Raw genomic sequence first — 25,658 nt, 5'->3', positions numbered from 1 at the left:
CATTGGCCCTCAGAGCCCTGACAGAGATGCTCTGATAATGCAAAGTTTGTGGTCCCGCGCCGCTTTGTCGCAGACGTCCTGCCGTTGCGTTTCGTGTTTGAGCACGACTGCGAACGGAGTCGCTTCGCGATCGGCAGGCGCTGCCAGCAAGAAACGTCTTCGCATAGGTAATTCCGTGACCGCGCTGTACACGAGTATCTTCGCCGCCGCCGCTCTCGCTGACGCGAGGGCGAAATCTCAACGACGGAATGATTGGGAGGAAAAGATCGCGGCTGTCAAGGCCGAGGTGGACGTGCTGGTGGACGAGGAGCAACGCATGATTGAGTCTTTACAAAGACGAAGGAAGACGCGAGGAGTCAATCGATTGTTGCGGACAAGAGGGTTTGGTGCTGCCTCCAATTTTGTGCCCGCTTCGGAGCAACGAGTCACCTTCTCCCCGCCAACAAGGTCCTTCCATACCGCACACCCTCTTTCCAATGCTACTACCACGAAGACCAACGCTGCCGATACCGTCAATACAGAGGAGCACGAGGAGATAGAAGAGAAATGGCTGGATGAAGAAAATACCTACAACCTGGAAGAAGAACATCTCGACATGGAGCAATCTGAGGCATTCCCCTCTTGGATGGACAAAGAGCCCCTTCGTGTGAAGGCCATTCAAAAGCTTGCTTTGAAGCAATTTGCAATCCGCCTTCTTTTGAGACCGGCTATCGCTCATCGGTACTCTGGCGTCAAAATGAATTACGAGGCCGACCTGGAAATCCCTAAGATCAACGTGGACAGGCTTTTGGGCGAGCTAAACGCCATTCGCAACCGAATCAGTCATTTGAGGACCAACAGAGAGGCGAATTTCGATGATCTGGTCCAGGGGTTGAGCAAACGCGGTTCGTACAACAAGAAAGCCTCAAGATTACGCGACCAGCTTGACCTTGAGCTTCAAGATGATATTCAGTTGTACGAGAGAAAGCAGATGTCCCTGCAAGAGCTGCTACTGAGGATATCTGGAAACATCATGGAATCGGTAGAACCAGACCGCACCGACGCGTTCCGTGCCATGATCGGCGCCTTCGCTCGCACTCGTCAAAATGATCTGAACGAACTGCTCTTGCGAACGATTATCCCCAACTTTTTCTATTTCAGCACATCACTCATCATCACTATCTTCGCCTTTTACCGCAAGACTAAGAATCTTAGGGACTTTGACCAGTTCCTTCGCATGCTGAGCGGACGAGGCTGGCCGATCAATATCGGAAACCTTGGCACTTGGCGGATCATGACCATGAATGGACTGGAATTGGTTGTCCCACCTCTGGACAGCAACAATCCGATTCTTTATGTCGAGTTGATTGTAGCTTCTTTGCGGTTTGATCAACCGGATCGGGCCGATGCGTTTCTCCAAGCGGCACGTAAAGCTGGTTTCTTCGACAGTTTTGTTACCTTAGCGGCCTACCTTCGATTCTGCAGTATCAGGCAGGACTGGAACAAGGGACTCACCGTGCTTCGGAGAGCTATCACATATCTTGTCGCCTCAACGAGCCCCGCTGAAACCCACGTCCCCCGCATTCTCACTAGGATGGTCCAGCTATGCGACTCCTGCAACCGCCAAGATGTTTCGCAAGTTTTGATTGATGCTGCTGTGCACAGCGGCTTCGATCCATCGATTCCTTTGAACCAACACGACATCTTCCCCATCGTCGACAGGGCAGGTGAACGGTGGAAAAGGGCTGCTGAAACAACACCGATTGAGAACATAAATCGCCCTCTATGGCAGAAGTGCTACGACTTTGCAATCATATTTGGCGAACACTTGAAAAAGCTGGAAGAATCGGACAGCGGCATTAGTTCTCACCAATATGAGCGCCTCTCTGCCCAGTATAGCCATCATGCCATGAACGCGTCACTCGCGGGCATATCAACGCAAACTACAACCGGGAGAGCAACATCAAAGTCAGCTCCGAGTCCACCCCCAGAGAGCGATCCCTCACAGGAAGAAGCACAACTACACAACACACAAGCGGAAGAGCTCAGCGCAATGAAGATCGAAATGGCCCAGCTCAGACAGCTTGTTTTCCAACTCCGTGAACATCACATCGAATCATCTTTCAAGGATGAAAGATTGTATGACGAGGTCTCCCTGGACAAGCCAAGCGTGCGGAGGTGGAAGGCTTACGAATATTCACCCATTGATTACGACGACCCCCACATGAGCATCAAGTTTGAGCGGAAATCTACTCCGGTTGAGGAAACAGATGAGCCTCCTATTCAGCCACTTTCGAACCCACGAGTGCAAGACCAACATACAGTGTCTGTATCGAATTCAAAACAAACTGCGGCTGGGAACTCAGGGCCCCGATCTGCTCATGGCCCGCTGACTGCCACTTCTGGCACAGGATAGATCAACCTGTCTGAATTGATGCTAACCAGAGTTGAAAGTCTGACTTTGGAACATTATGTACGTATACCTTGGATCCTAGACGGGTCTCATTATGGCGTTTTGATTGGGGATCTTGTTTTTACCGGTACAATTGTATATTACACTACTTTACTCCTTCGTTCGTTGCGAAGAGAATACAATACCAATAGATAGATATCACATGATCCCTAACCTGCAAAAGATCCATTCTAGAGGGTAGGTCTATTAGACTCGCTGGGAATCAGCGACGGACGGAAAGGAAGATTTGTCTAAATCTATGAGAATATCCGCCACAGAAAACGAATTGACAGTGGACCTTGTATTCGAGGACTATGTATAGCTAGCACCACGAAATTGGAAAAGATGGGAATCTAGAACATGACCGATATATGAACGCCTGACCAATTTGAAAGGATAGCCATCTAGTAGTGCTTATCGGCGCGCATCTTCTCCTTGCGAGCGAGTCGCTCGGCGGCACGCATAAGGGAGGAGCGGATGTCGCCCTTCGCGAATGAGTTGAGGTCATAGTACGTAGGGGCGATGTCCTAATGCAACGTTAGAAAGTGGACGGTAGTAAACACAAAAAAGGGGGACTTGAACTCACCAAAAGCCACTCGGGTTTGATGGCAACCACTGTGCGGATGTAGTTCTTGGTAGTCAGGACAAATTCGTTGTACAAGACCCATTCCGCATCGTGGGCCAGGACCGTGGAAGGGTGCAGGAGCACACTTTGATTATCCTTGATAGTAGTGTAGACGCTCTTCCCCTTAGCATCCTTCTTGGCGACTTGCATGAAGAAGCCAGCGCACAGAGCACGACGAATGTTCTCATAGTACTTCTTGTCATCGAAAGGGGTGGAGATCATCTCTAGTTCTTCGCGCTCCATGATGCGCAGCAGTTGCATGCGGACATTGTCGGCGGATTGGAGGGAACGGAGTGAAAGGAAGTGGTCGTGGCACCATTGCTTCGGGTTTCGCTGAGCCTCGGGGCCCTTGAAGGCGTGGTAGACGTTCAATAGAGTCAAATGGTCGCCGTGCTCGTGAGCGAAGAGATCCTTCATCTCATCGGCGCGCTTTCGCTGAGCAGCGGGCCGAACGAACACTTGGGGAACGGAGAGTAGAGCAGTAATGGAGAGAATTTCGTTGGAGCAGTAGAACTCAGGGGAGCTGATGAGCATGACCGCAAGAGCCGGATCCAGAGGGAAGTCGGACGCAAGACGGCCGAGCGCAGTGAGCTCACCATCATCGTCCAGGCAAGCCAGGTAGTTGAGTTCCTCCAGCGCTCTCATGAGGGTCTCTGGTGCAGGCGGGTCCATCAGGTCGAAGTGAACCAGGTCATTAACTCCAAGCTTCTTCAACTCAAGCACCGTTGACGACAAGTTGGACCGGAGAATCTCGGGATAAGTTGACGCGATCAATTCCTTCTCGTAGGCTTCTTCGGTGTAAAGCCGAAAGCACTTTCCAGAGCGGGTACGACCAGCACGACCGGCTCTCTGCTTCGCGGAGGCCTTGGAAATGGGAGAAACCAGAAGAGATTCGACACGGATACGGGGGTTGTAGATCTTCTGCTTGGAGAATCCGGGATCGACCACGTACACGATTCCATCAATGGTAAGCGATGTTTCCGCGATGTTGGTAGAAATGATGACCTTTCTTCCGGGGCGGCCGCCAGGGCGACGAGCTGGAGGCGCAGGTTCGAAAATGCGCTGTTGCATGTGAGGAGGAAGACTACCATAAAGCGGGTACACCGTGATGGGACCGGCATCAGCCTCTCGGATCATCTCATCAGCCTCCATCGAGATCTTGCGGGCGGCATCCTCGATCTCCTCTTCACCAGTCAAGAACAACAAGACGTCTCCCTCGTCTTCAGTGGCATGGATTTGCAAAACAGTGCGAATGGCGGCTTCGACGTAGTCCTGTTCAGGCTCGGGGGTGTAGTAAATCGTGACCGGGTAAGTTCGTCCCGGAACGGATAGAAGTGGCGCATCGTTGAAGTACCGCTGGAACTTTTCCGCATCAAGAGTGGCAGACATGATGATGATCTTCAGATCAGGGCGGCGCTGTACAACCTCCTTCAGAAGACCCATCAGAACATCGGTAGCCATTGTTCTTTCGTGAGCCTCATCAAGCATGATTGTGCTGTAGCGCGACAGGTTGTGGTCGTTCATGGCCTCTCGCAAGAGCATACCGTCGGTCATGTACTTCAGGATGGTCTTTGGGCTAGTCTTGTCTTCGAAACGAATGCTGTACCCGACCTCATCACCGAGTTTGACGTCCATTTCTTCGGCCACACGCTGAGCAACGGACATGGCGGCCACACGACGAGGCTGGGTACAGGCAATCATCTTGCGCTGAGTCTGGGGGAGGTCATCGAAAAGGACGAACTGAGGGATCTGAGTGGTCTTTCCGGAACCGGTTTCACCAACAAAGACCAGGATTTGCGATTGCTGGTAGAGGCGGAGGAATTCATCACTGAAACAAAATAACGAACTTTGGTCAGGGCAACTTCTTTTAGGAATCGCATTGGCGCTGGAACTTACCGCTGCGCATGCACGGGCAGATCGCGGCGACCCTTCAGGATCGAGAAGTATTTGCTGGAGAAGCGCTGGCCGCTGAACGGATTCACGTCGCCATCCTCGACCTGTCTGGCCAGGGCCGCGGTGGTCTGATGGCGCTTGAGCTTGCCCAGGCTCGAGCTCGAGCCAGCGCTGTTGCTGTTGGCGTCCTCGTACATGTGAGCCAAGTACGGGTTATCCTTGGGGTCCCCGGCGTCCATCTTCTGGCGCTTTGCTCGCGAGCCGTTCTCCGGGTCTGAGTGGCGATCAACCATCGTGATGATGCTCTGGAAGTCGAGAGGTGAAGAGTGCAAAACTCGGTCCTGATAAAAAACTCGGATAGGCAAGTCGCGCGGCGATCGCCGTATCGCAGCCACCGCCCGGATTATTCTGCCGGTCCCCACAAAGGGATCGAAGGACGCGGTTGATTCACGCAGGGGCTACCTGGCGCATTTCGGGCTCTCATTGCGCGCGAATACCTGTCCTGTGCCCTGCTTGCCCTTGAAAATCTGTCCTTGGCGGGCTTGGCCCCCTTTGCTTTACTCTGCCACCGTCGTCTGCCTCGACCAGTGCTCATCAAATCCCCCACTTGATCATAGCTAAGGTAGCTTCGGTCAATATGGAAGGCTATGCGTCCGACGATCCAGGCCCAGCCTTTTGCATCGGCCACCATGAACACAATCGATTCACAGCGGTGACCCCGCAGATGATCATGAAGGTCCACGAGGCCAATGTAAGTGGTCTCCCCGATGTATCTGTCAAGCCCCCACCATTTACAAAGAAATATTAGTATGATATGTTGACGGTGCCTATCACGACACCTCATTTCCATTCTCGGGTCTTGGGATTGCTGTCTTCATTTCTATCCAATCTGCATTCGCCCTCATATGACAACGTTGGGACGATGGCCTCCTCGCAGAACGGCCATTTTCTAACTGTGCCACCATTGTCTAAACTGGACTCGCATCTGACTCCCAATGATGCTACGAGCCAGATTGTCGGTGTAACCAGTAGCTGGATTGACCTGTGCTCTCCAGATCCGTTGATCGCTGACCTGTCCCGGCAAGTCCTTCTACTGGAGGTCGCGTATGCTGCTTTTTGTGGCATCGGATATCTACTGGTGCCTGGCCCTAAATTGCACCATGGGGGTCTCCACTCAGAGGGTGTAGTCTACTACGCTCGAGCTATCCAAGAGGCCCTCAACCTCGGACCCTACATTCAATTTCACATCTGGCTCCGAATGACCGACAACCCTGACCTGGAAGTTGATACCATGGGAGATCTGGCGCCGCTCGCCCGAGAGGAATATCTGCAGCCAGACGAGGGATTCACACCAAAGACTGATTTGTTCGGTACCTGGGATGCATGGGACCTGATTCGCAAGACTTCCAAGTATCATACCAGACTGCTTGTAGGTAAGTGGTATCTCGGAATCCTTTGTAACTTCCTCGAGACTGTGGTCGGCTAACATCAATGACAAGCTCTGTCAATGCCAAAACAATTGCCTTCCCTGACTGTGCAATCGCGATGGCACTCGGAACCCGTGCATCTGCTGACAATTGATGCTTCATGCTTTTTGAAGAACCAAAAGGGTTACCCGGTTCTCTCCAGAGCCCATCAATCCTTGATCGCAAAGATGATGCGCCTTCGAACTGTTCCGTGGATTCTTCTATGTGACGTCGGCCCGATCCCCGGAATCGAGGATGCAGATGATGTCGAGGGCAACAAGTCGCAGCTTTCTGGATCTGAGTACCCCAGCTTGGCACAAGGTGCAGGCTCGGCCAAAAAGCATTACGATCCCACACCGCACCTCTCATATGTACGAAACTTGCAACAGCGTCAGCCGGCCAGAACTCCAATCGAGCGTTTTGGTGTGGGTTATCAGGACTACTTGCAGGCTCCTCTGCAGCCACTGACCGTGAATCTTGAAAGTATCACTTACGAAGTTTTCGAGAAAGATCCGATCAAGTACGAATGGTATGAGCGAGCAATTACGAAGGCATTGAAGGACTGGGCCGACCAAAAAAAGCCTACATCTCACCCAGATGGGAAGGTAATCCTTGCCGTTGTGGGTGCTGGTCGCGGGCCACTGGTGACTAGGGCACTTAAGGCCAGTGAAGAGGCGGGGGTAGAGATCGACCTTTGGGCAGTTGAGAAAAACCAGAATGCGTTTGTTCTGCTGCAGCGACACAATGACACGACTTGGGGAGGCAAAGTAACGCTGGTCCAGTCTGACATGCGGAGCTGGAAGGGACCACGTGTGGGGCAACAGGCTAACCAGGACCCTGTAGGAGAGTCTCTGGGAATCGAGGACTCTCTGCTATACACGCCTAAGAAGGGCGAGAATGACCCGGGCAGCGCAACGAAATTTTCCAATCCCACCGCCGCGCCAGCCTCGTACACCCATGTTGACATAGTGGTGTCTGAGTTGCTCGGCTCATTCGCAGACAACGAGCTTTCCCCGGAGTGTTTGGATGGAATTAATGATCTCATCAACCCCGTGCATGGGATCTCCATTCCGGCTTCATACTCAGCTCATTTGACCCCGGTTTCTGCTCCTAAACTGCACTCGGATGTGATGAACCAAACTGTCTCCAACCTGGCGGCCCCGGAAACTCCTTATGTGGTTATGCTACATGCAATCGATTTCCTTTCAACTACTGAAACTACCATTAGCTGTGACGCCGGAAGTCAGAACACAGCAAACCGTTCGTCGTCGAGCGCACCTGTCACTGCTACTGAGTTTCCAAAGCCCTTTGTGCAACCGGCTTGGTCTTTCTCGCACCCGAATCGTAACATTCCACCCCAGCCTCCATCCCGGTCTACGATCCCCAATTCGCACAACGTGCGGCAGACTCGCTTGTCTTTTCCTGTCCAGAACCGAGGTGCTTGCCACGGTCTGGCTGGATACTTCGAAACTGTTCTCTACGGGGACGTCGAGCTGTCGACCAACCCTGTCACAATGGAGGAGAAGAGCGCCAGTATGATCAGTTGGTTCCCTATTTATTTCCCATTGAAGGTAAGATTTTGCTGCAAGCTTATTAATACTCTTTGCTTGGAGTTTCTCAGCATGCCACCGATTCTGACTTTTTCTTGATTATAGACCCCCCTGAACGTCCCCGACAATGGCGAGGTCGTTGTCACCATGTACCGTCAGACCGACGACCGCAAGGTGTGGTACGAGTGGATGGTTGAAGTCTTTGCACTTGAGCGTACCTCGGAATGTGCGACCAAGCCTGCTGCGCCGTCCATGAGTGGTGCCCGCTCGGGATCACCCAGTGTTGAAAGCCTCAAAATCAAGGATAACCAGACAAAGAAGCCGAGTGGTGTCACCAGCAAGACTGAATACCGCCGCGTGCGAGTTGGCATGAGTGACCTTCACTCAAGCATTAAGGACGGTTGTCTCATGTGATATTCAAATCGCTGCTTGCACCGTTTAATCGTCCAGCCCATGAAGACTCATTGCTGTTGTTATGGCAAAGAAGGGCCGGGATCTGACAAAATTTATCCCAGATTTGCCGCAGGCAACCCTTGATAAATAGATACATTTTACCCATGAATACGATACTCGTGGAAGGTCGACAGACTGTTGGGACTTGGGACCACAGATGCTGGGTACCCTCAACCTCCACTTTCTTATGACATGCTATGTGATCTGTAAACGGCGGACCTGTGAATTGCCTGTAAGTTAGGTTTACGGCTTCCGGTTGAAATGGCTCTAATCCTAGGAAGTATATCTCGTATTTCCATCCTAGGTTACTCCCGGCCTTCAGTGATGTAGCTGCTGGAGCCCGAAGGCTTTTCACTCTAGAGCCACCCATTTATTTACGAAAAGTCTAGTTGACACATAAGACTGCTCAGCGATAGAATTTGTCAATCCTCTTTGAGGAGACAGTTAGGGTTGGAAGGAACGGGAGATGCTGCCGAAGGAGCCATGATACATTTTATATAGCAGAATGAAATCAGAACCCTATAATACAAATGAGCGACGACGATGTAGTGAGAGTTCTCAAATATCACTTTGAACAAAGGGAACCGCAGAGAAATGATTGACAGAAAGACACTAAAAGTGCCATAACGGATTTGAACAAACCGCACAGATATTACTCCTGTGCATGGCAGAGAGTAAAGAACATTTTTGTGGACTGGCCTTTCGTGGACGTGTAGCACTCAAAAACCACGCCGAAGAAGTTCACTCAGTACGTTATTTTACAGAAGCACAACGCCTGAAGGCAGGGTTTTTGAAATAGTGCATAGAGAGATTCAGGACAGAATTCAAATCGTAGGCTTTGTTCTTGCAAAGGTTTATTTGAATCAAACCTAAGTTAGAGATTTCATGAAGAACTTTCAGGATAGATTGGGGAATCATCGCCATGCATGGTTAAATTGACTGGTTAGGGTAAAACATTACTAGTACGTAATGGCTCTGGGCACGCTCTACAGATACCACTTCTCCTAAAACTGCTCGGAATTACTTTGCTGTCTATCAATGGAGAAACGAATTGAGTAAGACTAGTAACGATGATAATAACAAGGCAATGCGGTTCTTGGCAATAAATAAAAAAATTCTTTACCTCATATGTCGTCAATCACTTATTTTTTCCGGCCCAATCCATCAGTTCATTCTACGAGCTTACAGGTGATTGCCAGACCCACGTTACATGATTGTACAGTATTCTTACAAAACGGTACACTGCACCGCCACACGCACATGCTTCAAGTACCAATGTAAATAACAAGCTGTGTGTAATGTATTGTCAGATGTCTGTTTTGTATCGTCTTACTGATCTCTGAACCAACCCACAGTCCATATAGCAAGTCATTTGCCAACTGTGGAAATTAGACGCTCTGACATCCTCATTCCCTCAAATAATAACTGGCTCAGGAAAAGCTGCAATCTTTCACTCAAGAAGTGGCATGTGTTCAGCGATTGAGGCGAAAGACAAGTGGGTATACTGCATGCACTCTATTGTAATCCGCCACTACGCAGTCCTAATTATTGCGGCCGTAAATGCATTCTGAACGAGGTGTCGTCAAAGATAACCAAGCGACAATCTACTAGCAAGCTATAGTGATCAGGAATAAGATCTTCAATCACTGATCAGATATTCGAACCGCTGTCTGCAGCCAGCTTTTCTTCTATTCATCAATTCAACGCCAATCCGAGGTGCATCACTATTCTGCTCCAACGCGCAGAATACCAGTTCAATTGAAGAACTTGCGATACAGAAGTGAACATGTGGCCTGAGTGAAGGGGTTGAACGCTCAGTGGATGACCTCAGAAATCCACCCTCTCTCCTCTCTTTTTCACCACCTTTTCTTTTCACCACTCTTTTTTTCACCGCCCTCTCTTTTCACCACCCTCTCTTTTCACCACCCTCTCTTTTCACCACTCTCTCTTTCACCACCCTCTCTTGGACGCAGCACTCCCAGGAAAACACACTCGGCATTTGTATGATCGATTATCGTCGAAAGAAGCGAGCGCGCAGGCTCAACTCCGGACCAGCTTGGCTGGACTATACGGATACCTCTATCGGATCAACGTCGCAGAGTCAGATCAGTGTGCATGTGAACAGGCAAGAGAAACTGTGGAGCACTTCCTCTTTTGATGTCGGAAGTGGACGACACGCCGGACGGAAATGCTGCAGAGCACCCACACCCACCGAGGTAACATATCCTTCTTCCTGGGCGGGAAATCGCCCTCTGACGATCAGAACTGGACACCGAACCTGGAAGCGGTGCGAGCCTCAATACGGTTTGCAATCGCCACGAGCCGACTGGATGCCACTTGACCACGTCGACCAACACAAACGAACCCTTCCCCCGAAACTAACCCACACCATCTATTTCGTGCCCGGAACGGTAGACGCGCGCTTCAACTACCGAGAATAGGATGTTGAACACTTGAAGAAGCGCCTTCTAAGCCAATCTACCAGTAGATTTACTAACCCACGAGGACTCACCACCATCGATATTGACAGCTGAGATGACATAGAAGGAAAACATTTTTGGACTTCCAGGAGACAAGGCATATTTTAGGAAATGTATTACTAGATTAGTGATAATGCCCTTTCGGCTTCACCGCCGGGCGTTAATGAATTGTGTGTATGTACATGTAAAATATCAGCTTGCTCCATATTATTAGGAGTCTCAGATGCGCGGACAAATAAATCTCAGTAAGTGGAAATACGTCAAAACTCAGACCCATGCTCCCTTGATGCCCCGTAATCTGATATCTTTGCACCCATATCTCTTAGGGAAGCTTCAGTAGCGGGCAGTGTTTCAATTGTAGGATCGCCTGCCTCGACCAGCCAATTCAATGGTGCTATTCCTTCATAATCCATTGCATTAACATCTGCACCTCGATTCTGTAAGACTTTCGTAACCGCAACGAGCCGTACTCAGCGGCCCAGGACAAAGGTGTGCGTCCCCAATGGTCACGAGAATCAATATTTGGGTTGCTTTGTAGAAGGAATAGAAGGAGATTTAGACAGTTTCTCATGCCTGCGTAATGAAGGAGAGATCTCTCATAGCAGTCCACATCCTCGAAATATCCTTGGGACTCAAGCGACGATTGAGCCTTTTCGACGAACGCCGTGATTTCTTGATTTCTTGATATCTCCTTGATGGTTTTCAGATAGTCAAACTCGAGGCCACGTAGCAGTCTCGGGTAAACCAAAAGCACAAGCCTGACAGAGAGGACCGAAGCGAGGGCGGCAACGAGTACGTCTCCGAGAATCATTTCCATGAGTTGTTGGAATGAGTGGGCAAGAATGGCACTGTCGGGTTCTGTGATGCTCAATTTCGCTCGGTCTCGCAGAACGATAGCGAATCTGGTAATAGCCGAGTTTAGACTAGCTAACACCAGGCCCAATATGGAGAAAGCCATAATGATGAGACGGATCCGGATCATGTTCCGGGTAGGAGAGTCTGTCATTATGAGTAGGCTATGCTGAAGCTATTCAGGTGGTGCCTTGATTCAAGTTTCATATGAGGGTAGAGATATAGATAAGCAGTATCACAGAAGGTCCGTCGAGGTCCCTTGGCGGATCTTATATATGCGTTGTAGCGCCTGTAAGCGGAGCTCCCCATCCAGATCCAGGCAACACCTAGTGCACCTGAAGAGGCTTTGCAGTTCTCGCTACCACTTCATCCAGAAATTTATGGCCTCGCGCTAGAGGTATTATACTTCCTAGGACCAAAACTTTTGTCTCCTGGGTACAAAAGTGCCCTAGGAGATACATTTTGGCTCCTAGGGGCTAGTGGAAACATTCCTAGGAGCCCTCGCTGCGGTCCTAGGAGCGCTGTAAATTGCTCCTAGGACCTATTCGTCCCCAGGAGCTAATGCGAAAGGTCCTAGGAACGGTGGTTAACGGCCCTAGGAGCTTCGACTATTGCTCCTGGGAGAGCACATTCTGCCGCAAAGACCGCACTGTGCGCTGTTGTCCGCCCTCGCGTCCTCTCAGCAAATCTCGAAAGGGGACAAAGCGTGCGTGGGCACCCAGGAGACATAAATTCTGGATGGATCATCCCGATGTCCTTTCGCTCCTGGGAGGTATCTCCTTCGCCCCAGCATTATGATGCAGCCAGGTACTCCAAGAGGCCACATAAAGGATTTTGGAAATTACATGGGCTCTCCTAGATATTCAAAGTCAAACTGGTAATGTCCTAGAAGCAAATTTTCGAGGCCTTGTTATTAATTTTCAAGATCATGAAGAGAAGTTATAAAGACTAAGGAACGACCAATTTTTCTCGTAACATTTGATCCCTTGGTCCTTAAAGGTTTAACGACTTGGCTGCTACATAGTTCGAAGACAACTTAAAGGTATTCACCCCCTCAAGCTACTGGTACATGGCCAATGCTTATTAACTTCCATTATAGCTGTCATGGCTTATTATAATGAGCAAAATCTAGACGAACCTGATCCTATCTGCGAAAATGACGACGCGGACACGACCCAGATGGACCCACCTGAATTCTGGAATGCCGTGCACAACTTCGATCTACCGGCTATTCCAGATAGTGTGAGGCTTTCGGAATCTACGACTCCATCAACGTTTATCAAATATCCTGCATGTCGAGATTTTGATATTACCCGCCTTTTTCAAGATCCAGTCTAACGCCTGACAAAGCGAGAATGGTTTCGACAGTAATCCAGTAATTGTCGAATCTGTGCCCCTCACTTACGAAGATTTCTAATCCCTTCAAGATTCGCATAAGATGCGATATTTTGATAAACTAACAACCGCTTCAACTAGTTGGGCAGCTTTTGAAAAATCGTGTCCTCGGCTTGACAAGTTCGTGTTTCAGCATTATGACAACAATAACTATCTCTCTTGTGGTGAATTCGGCCTCTCTCCGCAAGATAATGTCAAACATAGGTGGAACTTAAGAGAGGCTCTGTCACCTGATTCGGCATCGAGACATGAATATGGAAAAACGGGGGGTCTAGTTCGCTGGTACGATGATTACCTACGATGGAATTCTGCCAACATGCGATTTGAATTGAAGCCTTTAATAAGCAAAATCTAGACGAACCTGACCCTGGTCCATCCAAGAAATCGCCGTGCTGGGTCATCGCGAATTAATGCGCATATTAAAGCAGTATACGAAGGTAATTAAATGTTTTCGGCTAGGGATTTAAGCTGCTGTCAGGTTTGCCGGCATAATAGTGAAAGGCGGTGGAGATGTTTGAGTTTATATGGATGACATTCAGGTGGCTCGTTGGTTGAAATCGACCCTAATTACTTTTTGAAATCTCACCTGTATTTGTACGGATGGCGAATTCCTACTCTCTTCGTCTCCTTTCGCTACCGACCTTATTTGGGGGCTGATGGACATTGCGGAGCTGGCTCGCACGATCGGGATACCAGGGGTGGATGAGAAAACGGCCGAGGAGAAGCTGATGATAACCAAGAGCTAGCAATGAGACGGGTCGAAAAATGTGCATGCTGCAAGAGAGGGAAGGGTCTTTGAGGTCGAAGCCATCATCAGAAATGCCATACGTCTGGGTCAAAAATGGGGAGTCAAGATGCCGAGGTTGGAGTCTATCTATGCACTGGCAAAAGAAGGATATGAAGCATAGTGAAGAAACCCCAAATTGTAGTGTGTAAAGGCATATAACCTTCTATAATAAACATGGTTTTTGAATAAATTGTACATGTTGGCCTTCATCAAACGCAGATTTTTCCTGTCAATGACTGCGCTTGGAACAGCTGTTTATCGATACTAGCTCGTATTTAAAGTAGCTAATCTGGATTTTGCCTTTTGTATTTACCTTCAAATGGAATCGCGGCACTTGAATCTCTGAAATTGTGCAATTATATGACTAAGTGCCCTAGCAGCACCTTCAAGGAACCCAGTTAGGCTCAGCTGTTAGGCAGTCAGAGGGCGACAGATATGAGCTCTTTGCTACCCTGACCATGCTATTTCCGTGTCTAGACACTATTAACTGATCGCAAAGTTAATGCCATCAAGTACATCACCCAAAAAGGTCCCACTTGGAGCGGGGCATCCGAAAGCCCAGTAAATGTGGGGTAGTCCAACATAGTGTTTGATCTTTGTTGGAACCCTATGATTGCCTCGAGTGATTAGCTGACTATACTAGTGGCGATAAGAGGGTGTGGGACCTACCCGGCCTTATTCAAAGCGTCATGAATTATTAACCCGTCATCACGAATGGGATCAACATCACAAACGGCAAGGTATGTTGCAGGAAACCTGTCGAGAGTGGCGCTGTTTATGACGAAGAAATCCGGGTCCTGTGGACTGGCTCCCACCGAATCTGTACAGCAAATCGTCAGTATCCATCGAGATTAACAACATTCGCAGAATGAGCACAAACCAAAGAATTCAATCACAGCAGGGGCTGTAATAACTGGCGCGTTTGCGCAATCTATGAATGACCGATACTTATCGATATACTCAGCAGGGATATGTTCCGGATGAGCAGCAACCGGCACTAAGGCTGCTATACCACGGACCTCCCCCTGGCGATCCAAGTAGACGAGCTTGTTTACTAGAGCAAGAGCGAGGTGACCTCCAGCACTTTGCCCAATGACAAAGTATCTCTGGCTATCCCCTTTCAGCTTCGAAGCGTTCCTGAATGCCTGAGATCTATGAGCATGGCTGAAACAAGACTTCATAGGATCCTAGTTACCCAGTTCCAGCCCTCAAGAACATCCTCGAGCTGAGTTGGATTTTTGTATTCAGGTGCCAACCGATACTCCACCGAGACAATGACACAAGGCAAATTCTCGGCAACGAGTTGGCAGAAAGGATCTTCCGCGTCCAAGTCACCACAGCACCAACCGCCGCCGTGGAAATAAACGCCAACGGGCAGTGGCTGACTTCCTTCCGACATAATTGGGCGGTACACCCTAGCTGTCAGATGAGGCGTGATCTTTATATCCTCTGTATTATCATTTTATTAGGACTGAGATTACCACCGCAAACTGTCTCATAGGCCTTTATTTACCAATACTGAGATTTGAAGACTTCGTACAAGAACTGTTGGCTTCGTCTGTGAATACCTTATATTGCTGTCTCATGGACAGTACGTCTCCTTTGAGCTGCGGCCTCTGACCAGAGACTCGCTCGATCTGTGCCACAATTAGGTGGATCTGGTAGCAAAAGGGAACTATGAAGACATACTTCTAGCCATTTTAGCGAAAGAGATGGTTCCATTGCACATAGACTTCGCGATACTGTTCCTTGGAATTCAAAGACTTCTAATGCTTTATATTAAGATCCGAGACCGAGAAAGGAACGCCTTTTAGCAAAGAGCGGTTGCCAAACCGTGAATGTCTACTTAGCTTACAAGTTATATTTTCAGCAAGTATCCACCCTTTCATCTCGGACCGAGGCTTGTAATTAAAATTCATGATTAATAACCAATCCCTGATTAGAAGAATTCAATTCCTCCGATTTTTGGTTGGATGAAATATGGAAAAGATATGGTAATCATATAATGTTATCAACAAAAGTACCTCGGAACAGAGGACCTGTCTGAAAGAAAAAAAAAAGCTTAAACATTTGCAAGTCCACTCTCAAGTTTTCAAGTACTAAAGACCTTCAAGTCTACCCCCAAGAAGGAGATATCTTTACAGCTATTCATAGTGGTGAAGTACATCTGCTGAGGGTATTCCTGCGTATGGCATGATTAATGCCGGCAGTACTTTCATGAAACCAACGGGTCGTATGATCCTCCTAATTCGGAGCTTGATGCATTCCAAGTAAACTAGAGATTAAGGTTGACAAGGCCAGAGATTGGAGAGACTTCAGCTCACAAAACAAGAAACCATACCCACATCAAATAGTCGCAGTTGTTTGTATATACAATGAATGATAAAGAAAACTGACATAAGTAATAGATGGCAGTAAAAGAGATGATTTAAGTCTGAACCTCAAATGGAGTTATTTGTACAGCTCTTTATCATGGTGGAATACATCAGCAGTAGGAACCACTGAAATGTCATATCAACTGCACCGACCTCACTCAAGTCGGTGTATTCAATTCATCGCATCTCGCTGCATGAGGTGAGGGTTTATTGCATGGTGGATTCATTCTAGTAATCTGTGGCTTCACCCATGGTGCCTTGAAGGAGCCATGGCTCATTTTGTGAGACTCCGCAGATCACAAAATATTGTAAAAGACCGGTCTGAAGAAAAGCAAGTCTTGAGCTAGATGGTGAAACATACGAGGATCAAATTCACCCACGACGGCCCTATATCGAATATTTGGGACGATACCAAGATGCCACAGTAGCAAAAGAAGAGAACGATTTATCAAAGCCTGCTAGCAAGGGCGTCAGTAGACAGGGACTGGGTCCGTTTCATGGCCTGGAGTGCTTCCCCCTCGATACGACTAAGCAGCTCGGCACAGGTCGGAATATCATGGATCATTCCAATGACTTGACCAGCATACCACACCTACATAATTTAGGACCAGAACACACTTGGATTCCAGGGGTATCGGGGTAACTTACACCAAAATCAACGTCGCCGTTCAGGAAGACCTGGCGCCCACGCTTGCCGCTGACGTACGGAGCAATTTCGCTGAAGTCACCGGACTTGCTATTCTTCTCGACTTTCAATGCCTCCTGAAGGGCCTTGTTAGAGAAGAGACGAGAGGTATTACCCCACCGGCGGAGAACTAGGGCGGTGTCGGTCTCCTGTGCATTGACAATGGCCTCCTTCACCTTCTGATGAATTGGAGCTTCCATGGTGCTCATGAACCGGGTGCCCATGTTGATTCCCTCCGCACCAAGAGCCAGCGCTGCGGCCAGACCATGTCCGTCGGCGAATCCACCGGAGGCGATGAACGGAACGCCTAGTTCCTGGCGCGCACGACTCAAGAGGACGAAGTTGGTTATATCATGCTCGCCAACATGACCGGCACATTCAAATCCATCAATGGACAGGAAGTCCACACCTAGCTTCACGGCGGACTTGGCGTGTCGGATGGTTGTGCACTTGTGCAGGACAGTTGTACCGGCCTTCTTCAACTGCGCAATGATTGGGCCCGGGTTGTTGCCGGCGGTTTCGACAATTTTGACACCCTCATCAATGATGACTTGGGCATAGGCTCCATAGTCTGGGGGAACCATGGTAGGGAGAAGAGTCAAGTTTACGCCGAAAGGATACTTGGTCATGGTGCGACATCTCCGGATTTCCTTGCGAAGGTCTTCGGGGGTAGGTTGCGTGAGAGCTGTAAGCTTTATCAAGGCATTTAAGCATTTTCTCTGAGGAGCTTTTGGAGGCTTTGGTAGACATACGATACCCAGACCACCTGCGTTGCTGACGGCGGAGGCTAGCTCGGCATACCCGACCCATTGCATACCGCCCTGCACTACGGGCACTGCAGACGTATATGTGAGCGAAAAAAGTGATATTGAGGGCATTTATACCTCGTTACCTTGGATCCCAAGCCTGCGCGTCAAAGCTGTGTCAAAAGGCATGGCGATGGTGCAGTATATCTCCTTAGATTCGAACTGTAAAGTATTAGGGTTGAATAACAACAATTTGTGCTTCGAGTCCTGAATCGGAACAATGAGGGTATTATGAGTACGCGAAAATCCAACTAGGTAAATATTTGGCAGGACCAAGAGAACAAAAAGGTGATTGAAAAGTTCCAAGCTGACGGTACGTTAGCCACGGACCTCTGCTGTAGGTAGGGGAAGGGGAATCGATAGCTGCCGAGGCTCGGTGCGAGCATTAATCTATGAATAATCGTCTGATTAATTAAGCTTAGTGCTAGCTGCTAGTGAATTAATGTACCTCATTCTTGATGCATTGGTTAAAATACGCTCGATAGACATGCTTTCCTGGCTTAGTCATCAGTCCCTTTGTCTGTTCGTGTGCGACTGGGGCATGTATTAGGTGACTTCGGATAGAGCTGGCTTCCAGAAACAGCCTAGCTACATTAGGCCTCAAAGCCAGTTCAAACTACCGTTGATAAATGAGTATGCTTCTTAAACTTCTACTGAAACCCTTTCGTTTATGTCCAGAGAGAGAGAAATGAACAATTACAGCATCAGCAACAGTAGCAATTTGATTTGTGCCCCGAGTGGGCCATCGGCTATGTCCAGGATTATGGTAAGGACATCGACCACTGCTGGATTTGCCTTTGTTTCTTGATTACTCACGGTCCCGAGGCTCTTGACCGAACATCTCAGCGAGTTTCTCTGATGCCCAAGGCACGAAATATGACGTCAAGGTGGGGCGGGGAGGGGATTTTCCAATTGCCATCCTGGGACCCAATGGGACGCCAAGCGTTTTTTATAGTATGTGTAACACGCGCGATCCCGCACAAATTATTAGCGAATCATACTAATTCATCAATGCTATTTGGGAAAACCATGACTGAATGGGTCCCACTTGACGAGGCCTAGCCCTAGCCCCGGGTTGTGCTAAGGCCTACGCAAGGTGACTTCTTCCGCCTGTCAGCCGAGTTGGCCTCGGTCCAACCTGAATACTAATCACTGCCTCATACCTCCAGCTTGGCATGCATCGAATTTAGCGGGGCAAAAGCTCACTTTTCGTCTCAAAGTTCCAAAACATGGTAGGGTTTGCTGATCATCAATCCCCAGAAAATGCCGAACTACGCGTGTACGCGTAGAAATGGAGCTGCTTTTGATGAAAGATGACAACCTGCCGCGGCTCACTTGCAGATATCAGTCCCTGTAGACTGCAGAGACAGATCTACCCATCGGGTTTGGCACCTATAAAAGATGACTGATTGACTGGGGTAAGCTGTTATTAAACCTTGGTATTTTCCCTCTTTTTTGTTTGGGTTACGCCCAAGTTTTTCTAGTAATTGAAGTCAGTGAACTGAGATTCCCCTGTTGCAAACATGCCTATCCATTCCGCCTCTTCCCCAATTTCCGTACCAGATGTAGATCTATGGAGCTTCCTTTTTGAACGAACGGTTCTTGAATACCCGGAAGACCACGGTAAGGAAGCATATCAACTGATCTTAGTTCCAACATTTCCAATCTGCCAATTCGCTGACTCCCATCACAGCAATATTCGTGGACCTATCCAATGGCAAGAGACACACCTTCCAAAGCCTCCGCCAGACCTCGATAGAAACCGGCCGCGGCTTGCTCACAAAATGGAGCTGGCAAAAAGGCGACATAATGGCCATCTTCTCCCCCAACAGCGCCGATATTGGCGCCATAGTAACCGCCACTCTCTGGGCAGGCGGCGTCGTCTGTCCCATCAATAACCTTTACACCGTCGGCGAGCTCTCGTCCTTGCTCAGATCCTCCGGCGCCAAAGCTCTCACCACCCACGTGAGCTGTCTCGACGCAGCCCGCGAGGCGGCGCTCATTGTAGGGTTACCGTTGAATCGGATCATTCTTGTTGGGGAGCCGGATGTGAAGGGGAAGGCGAGGCATTTTGAGGAATTGAGGGAGGAGAGGGAGGTTGTGGGGAAAGTGAGAGTGGATCCCAAGGAGGATTTGGCGTTTCTGGTTTATTCGTCTGGGACCACGGGCCTACCGAAGGGGTTATGCTCAGCCATGAGAATATCGTGGCGAATATTCTACAGGGCTCGGATGCTGAGAGGGATGCGATGAATTGGAGGGACGATTCTATGATTTCGTTTTTGCCTATGTTTCATATCTATGGTGAGTCCTCAGACCATACTGTTTCTTGTGCAACTTGCTAAATTGAGTGCTCTAGGTATCGCAGCTCTAATATTCATCCCGATTTACAAAGGGGTGACGATGCATATAATGCAGCGCTTTGACTTAGAACAATTTTTGTCCTCGATCCAAACCTACAAAGTCACTATCGCATATGTCGTCCCACCAATAGTGCTTCTCCTCGCAAAGCACCCCCTCATCGACAGGTTCGACTTGAGTTCGCTGCGAATTCTGCATTCCGCAGCAGCACCACTCACGCATGACTTGATTGAAATGATATACTCTCGACTAAAAATACCCATCAAACAGAGTTACGGCATGTCAGAAGCCGCACCCGCAATATCAACACAGGTGAGCCCAACCTTCCCTACATCCTTTCTCAAATGACAAGGTTTAAGCGATCAACGCTAATTAGCTTTCAGAAAACAGCAGACTGGAACAATCCTGTCGGCTCAGTCGGCAAACTCGTCCCGTCTATGTCCCTCAAGATCGTCTCCAACGGCAGCGAAGTCCCCGTCGGGCAAGAAGGCGAGATCTGTCTCCGCGGCCCCAACATCTTCAAAGGCTACTATCAGAACCCCCCGCAACGGCGGAAGCGCTCACCAATGGCTGGTTCCGCAGCGGGGACATCGGGTACGTCGACGCCTCTGGCAACTTATTCCTCACCGACCGCTTCAAAGAACTCATCAAATACAACGGGTTTCAAGTTGCGCCAGCACAGTTAGAGGGGTTGTTGCTAGGCCACCCGGCGGTGGACGATGTCGCTGTTATTGGCGTGTATAACAGACAGAGGGCGACGGAATTGCCGCGGGCGTATGTAGTTCCCAGTAAGGGGTACGAGGCGGGAGAGAACCTGGAGAAGGAGATTAGGGCGTGGTTAGAGGGTAGGGTGGCTCCGCATAAGAGGTTGAGGGGGGGCGTGAGGTTTGTGGAGACTATTCCGAAGAGTACTACTGGGAAAGTTCTGCGACGGATCTTGGTAGAGCAAGTGAAGTTGGAAGAGGAGGAAGGGAAGGTGCCGTCGAAGTTGTGAATTTAACAAGACACTGAAACATACACTGGTATGTTGCATGGAATATTACCAGTATTTAAAATGCATTTCGTAGTTAGTCTGGCGAGTTTGTCTCTCACTGGTAGTTCTACAGCATGCAAAAAAAAACAGTTAGATCTTACACGTGCACGAGGATACCTACCTATCCCAAGTACAACTTCTTACCTTGAACTACTTCGCACAAACCTTCATGTCACGGAGTCTCACTCTGTCGACATACCATCCCCCTTACCCTACGTCTTAAAGCTCCGGCTTGGACATCCTCCCAGTAATGCGGAGCAACGAGAGTGTTTAAGTCTAGTTCATTCAACTATGGAAAATCCAGCTAATTATACACAATGTTCGAATGTCTCGCTTCTGAAAATGGATCCATGAGGGCTTCTTCTTTGCACAAACCTGTACTTTGGATCTTAAACTGGGTCCTGGAGATGATGTGCTAAATAATATGAAACTCATGCCCGAATTGGAACATGTATCACATTATGGATCTCAACCCCTTTTAGACTCGGAGAACAAGTTTTGTTCCTACTCAGCTTCTGAAGAATGGAACTTAACAGTTAAGGAGTCACAGTCAAAACAGCATTGCCTGATATGTTGTCTTTTGGCCGTCATAAGTATCCTGAGTTGGTAAGAATATGATATGCAAAGTATGTATTATAGTTCAGAGGAAAACGATTGATTGTTATTTCAGAGGGAATAAGTGAGGCTCTATATATACAGCACGAACTCAAATCGACTTGGTTCTTCGTATAGACACCTAGGGAATTGATACCGACGGTAAGGCTTTGTTCCTGATCTGCACCAGCCTTATATCACTAATTTCCCCTTCAGGATTGCTTTGCTCGTAAGGTGATACTGAAGTCGCGCTGAGGAGCATTAAAATTCCTTTGGTAATGCGGTACTTGTCAAAGCCTAGGCCTAGTAAAAGTCCATTCTTGACGAACACGGATTTCATGCCCAACCGTACATTCATTGGACCAAAGGACACGGGCCCAATCTTCGGCTGTAAAGTGTTGATACCCAGAAGCCCACTGAAATCGTTTAAGGGCATTTTCTTTGGCTGAATAAGGTCGCCAGCTACATCGCCATTTCCGGAGGTTTCCGGTATTCAATAGCCGTTGGATTGAGTTTATTTTGACTGTGTAAGATACCTCAGTAAGAGACTCTTCGTAGGCAACACCGGGGTTCTCTTGAATAGCGTCTAAAAGACGTACTTCATCAGCCTCGTTTAGCTTCTTTGGTCGGACGGAACGTCTTTCTTGCTCCTTTTTGATTGCATAGCGGAGAGTAGATAGAGAAACCCACAGATATCTCTTATGAATGTGTTTATAAATTGAAATATCGTTGCTTGAGAGGCTTTATACTGGCCAAGTCCTTTTGAAGGTACATCCCGATGGACTATAATGACCTAAATGTTGATCAAAGACAACCCCGGTTGTGAGGCGCAATTCCGAGAGATCCGCGGTGATGACAGATTACTGATCATTTTCGACGACCTCGGGATCCGAAAGGCAGTCTGTTCGGGAATGTTGGCCCACAGTAGTTTTTACTTCCATACGTCATCATCTTCGGACAAGGCATCTTAATTCTGTTCCTCAAATTATCGGCTTTGTCGTATCTGCAAATCAATTGCGAAGGTGTATAGAATCTGCGCCTCGGCAACCGGTTCAGTAAAGTAATCGATGAAGGCACACCCAGACGTTATTTGATCCCCACTTTTCGGCTCTCCACAATGTTGTGGCGAACTATGTATAAGAAAGAAGGTTGGGGGCATTGCTGTTGTGGATAAAAAAGATGGATTATTATTGAACTGGATTTTTGATGGGGTCGCTCGGGCGACCGTGGATCAAGTTAACAAAAGTTGGGGTGTCCTTAACAATTCCCTTTTAATACCACTGATTACGGTGACCGTTTTCTATATTGTCAGGATGGGGAATTGGTGTATTGGTTAGTACTGTACTGAACATATCCAATAGAATCAGATGATTGATTGTAGGTGTTGAGATCGGTTGAGCGATCTCAGGGGTTTCTCTAATCGAACTATGGCGTGTTATGACACCAAACTAAGAGGAAATCAGGTGAACGATGAATAAGCCTATCCCGAGGGGTCCTAACTAACTAGTGGTATTTGACTACTTCTTCAGTTTGTCATATATTCATGACTGAGTGATCAGGTGGAATGTCCAATGCACCATGAAACACCACAACAGCTACCTTTTGGGTAATACCTCATCACGAAAAATCCAACAGCTATTAAGAATAAGCCGGACTATAATTGTCGATACAAATTTTCTTATATACGAGCAAATTTCATACAATTCCCTCAGTATTAAAACAGGTAGTTAATGGCTGTAAATGTAATGACCATAACAGCTTTCAGCAACTGTTCAAATTCAAATGAATCATAAATTTATCTATCTAGGAAATCATTGACAGAATAATGAATTGCGGTTCTGAAGTTTTGGAGGCGCGAAAATATGAGGTGCAGTGAGCGGCTCCACGTGATGGAACCAGAATCGCACCATGCCGAAGCCTAGTTACAAAGTCAAAAATCCGGGTGCGGGGTTAAAATCCAGGATCTGCGATTCCGAGTACTTTGAGACAACCCTTTCATGCCGTACCGAAGTCGTTCAAGCCGAGGTCTTAGCTGTGATTAGTATTCACCCTAAGCTAGCAATCTCATAAGCGATTACTGCTTTTCACATCGATCATCGGCGCAAAATCCAGACCAATCCAATTCAAGCACCACAGCTCCATCCCCTTTACATAAGATAATCATATACTGTACGACCATTCCTCCATCAACCTCCAAATCTCCAAAATCCAATTCCCAAAGAAAACCCCTCGCTCACGTGCAACCTCGCATTCTCATTCCATCCTTCATACTTCACACTTCACATAACTATGTCACACAACCCACAAAAGAAACCCGTCATTGCTGTCGTCGGTGCCGGCCCAGGCATAGGCGAAGCAGTGGCACGGCGCTTCGTGCAAGAAGGCCTCATCGTGGCCCTGCTCGCCCGCACCGAAGACATGCTGCAAACGATGAGCACAGGCATCGAGGCCGATTTCGGGAAACACACTGCCCGCTACTACATCACCGATCTCCGCGTTGAAGACCAAGTCATCTCCAGCTTCAAATCCATCAAAGAAGAACTTGGCCCCGTGGAAGTCCTGGTGTATAACGCGGGCGCGAGACGTGTGAACGGGCGCTCGATTCTAGACACTACAACGGAGGAATTTGAAGGCTTCACGAAAATCAACTTGTTCGGCGCATTCTGGTCTACCAAATGCGTGCTTCCTGACATGCTATCCGCCTCAAAGGGCACCATAATCTTCACCGGGGCGACCGGCTCACTTCGCGGCATGCCCGGTCTGTCCAGCTTCTCACCTGGTAAGTTCGGGCTCAGATCCTTAGCACAAATCATCACCCGGGAGTACCAGAGTCAAGGGATCCATGGTGCGCATCTGATTATTGATGGGCCGGTGGATGGGAAGTTGATTGGTGGTGTCACGAGGAGGAAGTGGGAGCGGGAGGGAGAGAAGGAGAAGTTGGAGGAGGCGGATAGGTTTCTTATGCAGCCAACGGATTTGGCGGGGATTTATTGGTATCTGTATACGCAGCCGAGGAGTGCGTGGACTCAGGAGTTGGACGTTAGGGCGCAAAAGGAGACGATGTTTTCGAAGTTGTGAGGGAGGGGTAGGCATCAATGGTTGTCAGACTCAGTCTGTTAATATACTCGAGAAAAATGACAGCTCATACGTTTCTACGGTAGGATCTGAGGAGACTGGGCATGTCGTGATATCTTGGGGAAGTAACTGGTGGTTTAGGATTTCTGGGTCTCTTCAAGTAGGCTACTGCATGCCACCGGAGGGCCACGTCTGTAATAGTGGTGACTGAACAATCCTTTGGCGATCGACTGTCAGGAGATTTGTCAGTTCCCTGGTGACTGGGATCATGACAGATGTCGATGGACATTTATTGTATGTATCAATTAGACCCGCTTCTCACTATGGACTTGCCATAGCCTTCCCCGCACACTCCCGTCCTGCCACCACCCTGCCTGCACCTATTTCTACCAGAATAGCTTGCTTCGCTCCTTCTCTTCTTCAAGCTTTCTGTACACAGTTCGTGGCCTACTTAGATTGAATCTAAGTCTTGATTTAGCCCTTCACACTTACGGCTGTATTTGTCACAGATACCGCGGTTCTACGTGTGGTTAACTTTACGATTTTACAGGCCCTTTACTCCATAGAGAACAATTTTTGTTTCATTCAGATCAGGCGCAAAATGCAATCTGAAACCCAAATGCACAGAGCCACTTAAAAGAATGTGACCAAACAACAATGAGTAGGTCATTGCAAAGAAAACCAATGTGCAAAGAAAATGTCCAACTCCAATCCGAAAAGCAGACCAAGGTGCCAAGAAGAAACGCGCCCGAAATGACGAGGAGATAAAGGAGTCAAACGTGCAACGAACAAGGAAAACG

At 48.5% G+C, this 25,658-nt stretch overlaps 8 protein-coding genes across 8 annotated transcripts; 4 read left to right on the top strand and 4 right to left on the bottom strand.

Annotated features, from left to right (window-relative positions):
* Positions 1–37: 37 nt before the first annotated feature.
* N7532_005422 (uncharacterized protein) lies at positions 38–2,395 on the top strand (the record flags this gene model as incomplete). The annotated part of the gene is made up of 1 exon (XM_056617916.1): positions 38–2,395. The coding sequence occupies one exon, from the start codon at positions 38–40 to the stop codon at positions 2,393–2,395; it is 2,358 nt and encodes a 785-aa protein (XP_056474075.1).
* Positions 2,396–2,835: 440 nt separating this feature from the next.
* N7532_005421 (DEAH-box ATP-dependent RNA helicase PRP43) lies at positions 2,836–5,242 on the bottom strand (the record flags this gene model as incomplete). Its single annotated transcript, XM_056617915.1, has 3 exons — positions 2,836–2,958; positions 3,018–4,884; positions 4,953–5,242. 3 exons carry the CDS (start codon positions 5,240–5,242, stop codon positions 2,836–2,838), a joined length of 2,280 nt encoding a protein of 759 aa, XP_056474074.1.
* Positions 5,243–5,586: 344 nt separating this feature from the next.
* Positions 5,587–8,379, top strand: N7532_005420 (protein arginine N-methyltransferase; the record flags this gene model as incomplete). The annotated part of the gene is made up of 4 exons (XM_056617914.1): positions 5,587–5,700; positions 5,758–6,382; positions 6,449–7,986; positions 8,071–8,379. The coding sequence occupies 4 exons, from the start codon at positions 5,587–5,589 to the stop codon at positions 8,377–8,379; spliced, it is 2,586 nt and encodes an 861-aa protein (XP_056474073.1).
* Positions 8,380–11,292: 2,913 nt separating this feature from the next.
* N7532_005419 (uncharacterized protein) lies at positions 11,293–11,904 on the bottom strand (the record flags this gene model as incomplete). Its single annotated transcript, XM_056617913.1, has 1 exon — positions 11,293–11,904. The coding sequence occupies one exon, from the start codon at positions 11,902–11,904 to the stop codon at positions 11,293–11,295; it is 612 nt and encodes a 203-aa protein (XP_056474072.1).
* Positions 11,905–14,415: 2,511 nt separating this feature from the next.
* N7532_005418 (alpha/beta hydrolase) lies at positions 14,416–15,654 on the bottom strand (the record flags this gene model as incomplete). Its single annotated transcript, XM_056617912.1, has 6 exons — positions 14,416–14,539; positions 14,602–14,752; positions 14,813–15,077; positions 15,128–15,381; positions 15,446–15,569; positions 15,622–15,654. 6 exons carry the CDS (start codon positions 15,652–15,654, stop codon positions 14,416–14,418), a joined length of 951 nt encoding a protein of 316 aa, XP_056474071.1.
* Positions 15,655–16,755: 1,101 nt separating this feature from the next.
* Positions 16,756–17,927, bottom strand: N7532_005417 (NAD(P)H-dependent flavin oxidoreductase; the record flags this gene model as incomplete). The annotated part of the gene is made up of 4 exons (XM_056617911.1): positions 16,756–16,899; positions 16,956–17,684; positions 17,745–17,827; positions 17,885–17,927. The coding sequence occupies 4 exons, from the start codon at positions 17,925–17,927 to the stop codon at positions 16,756–16,758; spliced, it is 999 nt and encodes a 332-aa protein (XP_056474070.1).
* A 1,394-nt stretch (positions 17,928–19,321) lies between these two features.
* N7532_005416 (uncharacterized protein) lies at positions 19,322–21,150 on the top strand (the record flags this gene model as incomplete). The annotated part of the gene is made up of 6 exons (XM_056617910.1): positions 19,322–19,421; positions 19,492–19,943; positions 20,021–20,099; positions 20,155–20,468; positions 20,540–20,750; positions 20,798–21,150. The coding sequence occupies 6 exons, from the start codon at positions 19,322–19,324 to the stop codon at positions 21,148–21,150; spliced, it is 1,509 nt and encodes a 502-aa protein (XP_056474069.1).
* Positions 21,151–24,072: 2,922 nt separating this feature from the next.
* N7532_005415 (uncharacterized protein) lies at positions 24,073–24,861 on the top strand (the record flags this gene model as incomplete). Its single annotated transcript, XM_056617909.1, has 1 exon — positions 24,073–24,861. The coding sequence occupies one exon, from the start codon at positions 24,073–24,075 to the stop codon at positions 24,859–24,861; it is 789 nt and encodes a 262-aa protein (XP_056474068.1).
* Positions 24,862–25,658: the final 797 nt, after the last annotated feature.

This window comes from Penicillium argentinense (genome assembly GCF_028826775.1).
Source record: "Penicillium argentinense strain IBT 30761 chromosome Unknown utg000005l_segment0_segment0, whole genome shotgun sequence".
Taxonomy (NCBI): Eukaryota; Fungi; Ascomycota; class Eurotiomycetes; order Eurotiales; family Aspergillaceae; genus Penicillium; species Penicillium argentinense.
This window is presented reverse-complemented; position numbering and strand designations above follow the sequence as displayed.